The sequence below is a fragment of the Morus notabilis genome, unplaced genomic scaffold (genome assembly GCF_000414095.1).
Source record: "Morus notabilis unplaced genomic scaffold, ASM41409v2 Scaffold621, whole genome shotgun sequence".
Classification (NCBI taxonomy): Eukaryota; Viridiplantae; Streptophyta; class Magnoliopsida; order Rosales; family Moraceae; genus Morus; species Morus notabilis.
The window spans coordinates 323,265-329,640 of NW_010363239.1; the positions used below are offsets into that span (position 1 = coordinate 323,265).

The following is a 6,376-nucleotide window of genomic DNA, read 5'->3' on the forward strand; positions in this document are numbered from 1 at the left end:
GCCATAAAATAGCACCGAGATAGATTTCTTCTATATGCTTTCAATTTTTTTTATTTCCTCACTAAATTTGTGTTTTTCTTTCTTTAATGTTTACTTCTTTAACAGAGAAAATAGATAAAGAGGAATTTGACAAAGTGATGGCTTTGATGAGAACTCAAAACAGACAGGGGGCAGAGTACAACGATGGGCAGCATCGGGGGGCAGAAAACAGCTTCTGTCGAAAATGGAGGCCTTCTTGTGCACTTCTTTGGCAACGATGGCAAGGCATGTCTTAGACATGAAAAATTTGTTCAATTCTTGAGGGACTTGCATAATGAAGTATGTAAAATCTCTCCCTCTCCCTTGGCCCAATTGTTTGCAAAAAGAAGAGTACTGGCCTACTATCTTGTTGGTCCTTTCATAACTTAACCTGCATATTTCCCATTAAATTGTACTTAAAACTACTTTGTATTGAAAATGTAGAGGTAATTTAATTACATGGGTTCTGCAATATGTTGCGTATAAAAATTCTTTGTTAAAATGAGCCTTGACAAAGTGTTGAACCTCTACCATATGCTTATTAGCACAAAAACTTTGCCAAATTCACTTGATCCTTGTTGAATTTAAGCGATTCTCTATTTTCACTATACCTTTTCACATTGATACTAGCATGTTTTTCTTCGTAAATATGTTTTTGTATTTCTTCTTTTCTACATGGGGATATTGAGATACATATATTTCAATTTTATAGATCTTGCAGCTGGAGTTCTCCCACTATGATCACAAGGCACAATATCATTGGTTGCATCGGCTGATATCAACAACATTAACAAGTTGCTCGACCGGGTAGACGAACTCAAAACCAAGCCGCATCTTGCAGGCATTCGAGGAATTTAAGGAATTCGAAGAGCTGCGCAAGAAGTTGGAGTCCTTCTCGCCGGCCATCTTTAGCTATGGAAAAGTCAACGGCGTGTTGACCAAAAATGATTTCCGAAGAGCTGCATCACAAGTAGTTACACTAGGCTCATAATTCGTTTTCAAAATTATTTTTATTTATTCCCCTACTAATTCTTTTATTTTACATTTAGGTATGCGGAGTCCATGTGGCAAATAATGTCTGTGGACACAATATTCTTATGTGTTTGATGCGAATCGTGATGGAAGTCCGAGTGTAAATGAATTTGTTAAGAGTTTTGCAGAGAAGGGAAAGTGAGAACTCTCAGGAAGGGTACAAAGGACTGATTTCTTTCTGGTTGAACTGTGCAACTAACTGCTCATCAGCTAAGCTACGTTTTTAATGTAAATGGCTCATTCATGACTATCATTTTGGGTTAGATACCATTATATATATTATGTAGGAAGGTTTACAGCACAAAAAAGGAAAAGAAAAAAAAAAAAAAAAAAAGGGAAAAAAAGTATAAATCCGATGTGTTTGGGATTGAACAAACTATTGGAGAATCTAACAATATGCATATGTATTGCTGATTTGACTGAGTTATTTACAGATTGATTTAGTCTCCATAAAACTTTCAAGGAGTTGGATTTTTACAAACTTGAGAGTTTGTTGTATGTTTTTTATTAGTAAAACCTTTAGGAGCATAGCTAATTTAAAATATACACAATTAGTCAATCCTAATAACTTATTTCTTTACATACCTAATTTACTTGTCAAAAAGGGGGCCCAAAAAAATTGGTTTCCAGAGAATCATACAGATTGAAGCAAACTGAAAAATACAGAGTACACAGTCAAATCAGCTAGCGAGAAACCTTGTTCTGTTACTTCTTCATTTGCCACTCTTCATTTGCTAGATAACAAAACTTAAGTACAAGTACAAGACAAATAAAGTAGACTGACTAATAGTATTTCTTATACTAAATCAGTAAATTGCTAAATTAGACAGACAATAACATCAGTTGCCTAAGGCCCAAACCTTCTTCGTGTCAGCTCTTCTTTTTTTACGTACATCAAAACTTGCATTCAAAATCACACACACACACGCATACCCAGTTGAAAGCAAAGCCTTTTAAAGACTAATCCAACAATAAAATTAGCCACAGTCAACTGAAAAGAAAGAAAAAAAAAAAAAGTTATAAAAATAGAGAGTGACGTAGTTAGATAATCCGGTCCACAGGGTATATGCATTCCCCGTCCCATCGCAGTAAAACTGACTCGAACCTTAAAAATATAATGCAGAGGGAAAACACTCATCTTCTCAGGCAAACCCGATTTAAATGCGCGGCAAGTGCATCCCTGACCTTCTCTCCACTCTCACTCATGTCTCCATCAAAAACAGGAAACTTCTCTTCTTCCTCTTCTTCTCCCTCTCTCAATGGCACCAAATATGCCTCCACATTAGGCTCACTACATTTCATAACAAAATTATGCAGCAAACAGCAAGTTACAACCACAAACGGCAATAACTCAACACACTCCTCCTTCCACTCCTTCGCCAGGAGTCGCCACCGCCTCCGTACTCTCCCGAACGCCATCCCAACCAGCCCGATCGCCCGTCTATGCGCCGCATTGAACGCCATTTCTTCCGAAATAAGGCCTCCATCTCCATCGCCTTCCTTTGGTTTCGCATAAGGCGTCAGAAGCCATGGCAATAGAGGAAAACAAGAATCCCCCAACACGTACTGACGAATCGATCTTCCATCGCTGAGCTCATAACAAGGCCCGCTCAACAAATCCCTAGCTTCCTCCACTCCCAAATAGAGCTTCGTCTGGTGCAAAATCGTCTCCGGTTTCAGATTGCTCGGCCAACCCGCCGAGACGTCGAGGAATCTCCCTTCGGAATCCACCAACGCTTGGGCTAATAGAGAGCCGTTTTGTCCCAAAATCTCGCCGGAGACTTTGAATCTCCCGAAGCCGAGGACGCCACAGCAATTCGGCAGCGAGAGCCAGCCGAAGTCGGTCCGGACCCTATCAGAGTCGGATCGGAGCTCGAAGAGGTGGCCCAATTTGAGATTGATGGAGTGGCAGACGGTGAAGAAGGCGCGGCAGGCGTCGGCGGAGGAGTCGAAGCCGAAGCGGCGGGCGAGGGACTTGTAGGGGGCGCCGTGGGCGAGGCGGAAGAGGGCAGCGGCGAGGACGTGGGTGGGGGCGACGGAAACGACGGCGGAGTCGAGGGAGGGGGTGAGGAGGCGGAGGAGGAGGGTGAAGGAGGGCTCCGACATGCGGAAGAAGTGGGCCCAGCGGGGGTCGGAGGCGGCGGCGGAGGATAGGAAGCGGCGGAACCAGCATTGGTCGGAGCGGGGGCGGAGGAGGAGGGAGGGTTGGGGGAGGGATTTGCGGAGGGAGAGGGCCGCGGAGGAGAGGAGGGATTCGAGGGCAAGGGTTTGGGGAGGGAGGAGGAGGAGGTCCTTGCGGGAGAGGAAGGAGTGGGCGGCGGAGATGGCGGTGGCCAGGAGGGAAGTCAGATCTTCATTGCCGTCTAGGTTGTTTTTGGCGGTGGATCTCTTTGCTCCTCCGCCGGCGGCGGCTGCGGCTGCGGCTGCGGCCATGGGAGTGGCGGAGGAGTTTTGGGTTTTAATTGAGGCGATGGCGTGTAGCCGTTGTTTGTGGGAGAACTGAGGAGGAAGTCATGCAGTTCGTGTTTTTAGTGGAAACACTAGTGATGTGCCCACGTGTTGCAACTAGTGGTGGAACTTTAGGCCAACTAGCAGGCCCGCTGCCGAATTTTTCAGCCTCGGCGGACAGGCCCATATGCCGGTCCATTCAAAGTTGAAATTTGGGCTCGGGTTCGGGCAACCCGAATTTGGTCACCACACCGGAGCCCGCCGTCGTGTAAAGTTGTCAACCGCTGTCCGCTGGAGTTTTTTTTTGAATTTTTCCGGCCAGCTCGAATGCCTGAATTGCTCAAAAAAGGGTCAAAATTCTGACCGTTAGTGCCCGACCCGAAAACCCAAATTTTGCACGAATGCCCGACATGCTTGAAAACCCGTCAAACGGCTAGTTTTTTGACCGTTACCGCCTGAACCCGACCCGCCGATTCCTAAAGTAGCCGTTGCACCCTGAATTTTTTGAAAAAAAATCAAATTTTTAACCCAAAATTTTTTCTATAAATACCCCAAATCCCACACACATTTTTCTTACTTAAACTCTCTCAATCTCTCTCAATTTCTCTCAATCTCTCAAATCTCTATCACAATTTTTCTAAAAACTATCACGTTATCCTAAAACTCTCTCTCTCAAATCGCTCTTATTTTTTTTTATAATAGATCATTTTGGTTATAGTAGTATTCCTGTTGATGCCCAACACAACGTGGAAGAAGGACAATTTCCCACTAATGAATTTGTTACGAATGAATCTACTAATCTGAGCCCTGGTGGACGTACTGTAGGTCGTGGTCGCAATTGTGGTGGGCGTGGAGAAGCGGCGAATGCCAGTGCGACTGCGTTTGCAAGTGTTGCAACCTCTAGGAGGAAATGCAAGCGCACATCGACAGTTTGGGATCACTTCGACATAATTGAGGAGATCAACAATGAAGGTAACACTAAACATATAGCTTAGTGTAAATATTGTTTATCTAAATTACAAGGTAACACTATTCACGGCACCACACACTTGAGAAGACACTCTGAAAAGTGTCTTCAAAAGCTTAGCCAATCCGCTGGATCCGAACTCTACCAAACACAATTATCTTTTGATCGCGTAACCAGTGGTCTAACCACTTGGAAATACGATCCGCAAGTAGATCGTATGAAAGTTACACGAATGATAGCTGCTTTAGATCAACAACTTAGTTTTATAGAGCATCCTAATTAGCAACGATATACTAAGGTTGTACATAATCCTAATGCACAGTTCACTTTAAAAACTACTCTTAGGAAAGATTTATTAAAATTATTTAAAAAATAAAAAGAAGCATTAATAAACATTTTACACTCGACTAGCGGGTGCGTTGTGTTAACGGTAAATATTTGGTCTGCCATTGTCAATAAAGATTATTTAGCTATAACCGGACATTACTTTAAAGGATTTGATTTAGATAAGAGAATATTAGGTTTTAAATGTGTTCTAGGATCACATATCGCAGATTTAATATATAATATAATTTTAAATGTAATTGATGAATTTAGATTAAGAGATAAAGTAATGGCTATAATATTAGATAATGCTAGTGCCAATACAAAAGCAATTGAGTTCTTTAAAAATGATTTAAGTTTATTCAGTGATGGTATTATTTTTCACCAACGTTGTACATATCACGTAATTAATTTAATTGTTAAATCCGGTTTAAAAGAAATGGGTAATCACATTAAAAAAATTAGATATAGTCTTGCATGGATTCAAGGTAGTAACCAAAGACAAGAAGATTGGTTTAGGTTCTTACAAGCATTAAATATACCTCCTAGAGCATTAACGTTAGATATGCCTATAAGTTGGAACTCAACTTACATAATGTTTCAACAATGCATCCCCTATAAGGATGCTATAACAAACTATATGTGTGCAAAAGTAGGAGTAGGACATATAGACACATATGATTGGCAAATTGCTGAAGTTTTGTATCAATTTTTAGGTAGGTTTCATGAAGTGACTCTAAAACTTAGTGGAACATATTACCCAATATCATCTTTAGCTTTATGAGAACTTTTACGAATTAATATTTTATTTAGCGAATATATGGAGGACCCAATCTTAGCAGTTCCTATCCATTCTATGAAAAAGAAATTTATAAAATATTGGTCTAAGTTGCCTTTTGTTGGTAACCGAATCGAATTCGGATGCGGAAGCGTGGCGGGGAGGCGGATCATATATAACAAAAATTTCATAAAACTTTTGAGATACTCTATAGATTATATTAATTTATGCACGAATAAATTAATCACATTAATTTATATATATCAAGAACTCAATCAGGAAAAATACCTGGAAGCCGACTCGGATGATAACTTGAGTTCTTTGTCCATGAACAGTCCTTGCTCCAAGCTTTGTGTTTAAAAAACCAAAGTCTTCCACGTCGATTCTTTGATTCCACGTAGACGTGTGTGTGGGCACACGTGAGACAAAACAGGTTTCAATAACACTCGAATTTCCACAAACACCAACGCATGCACGATGTGGAATTTTTGGGAGAAAAATTTTTTCTTCTCTTTTCCTTTGAGAAAATTCGGCCACCACTCAATTAGGGCTGAAAAATTGTTTCAAAAATTGTGTCCACAATTTTCTATCATTCTCATATTTAAAAAGTAGAAGTCAAACTTCAAAAAAAAAGAATAAAATCTCTATCTTCTATTTTGAATTTTGAACAAAAAATCTCATACACCTTATCTCTAATGTGGCCGGCCACCCTAGGGTTTTTCTCCCTTGTGTGTGGCGCCAATTCTGGATAGGAAAGGAAGAGAAATCATTCTTTATCCTGTAGTCCAATTTTAATTCAAATTCAAATT

At 40.8% G+C, this 6,376-nt stretch overlaps 1 protein-coding gene across 1 annotated transcript; it reads right to left on the reverse strand.

The window, feature by feature from the left end:
• Positions 1–1,735: 1,735 nt before the first annotated feature.
• On the reverse strand, positions 1,736–3,241 carry LOC112092660 (protein ALP1-like). Its single transcript, XM_024169308.1, has one exon. It carries the CDS (start codon positions 3,154–3,156, stop codon positions 2,185–2,187), a length of 972 nt encoding a protein of 323 aa, XP_024025076.1. The 5' UTR covers positions 3,157–3,241; the 3' UTR covers positions 1,736–2,184.
• Between the last annotated feature and the right edge of the window lie 3,135 nt (positions 3,242–6,376).

What these genes read in the sequence shown, in the direction of transcription:
- LOC112092660 (XM_024169308.1), bottom strand. Translation starts at nt 3,156, where the DNA reads ATGTCGGAGCCCTCCTTCACCCTCCTCCTCCGCCTCCTCACCCCCTCC.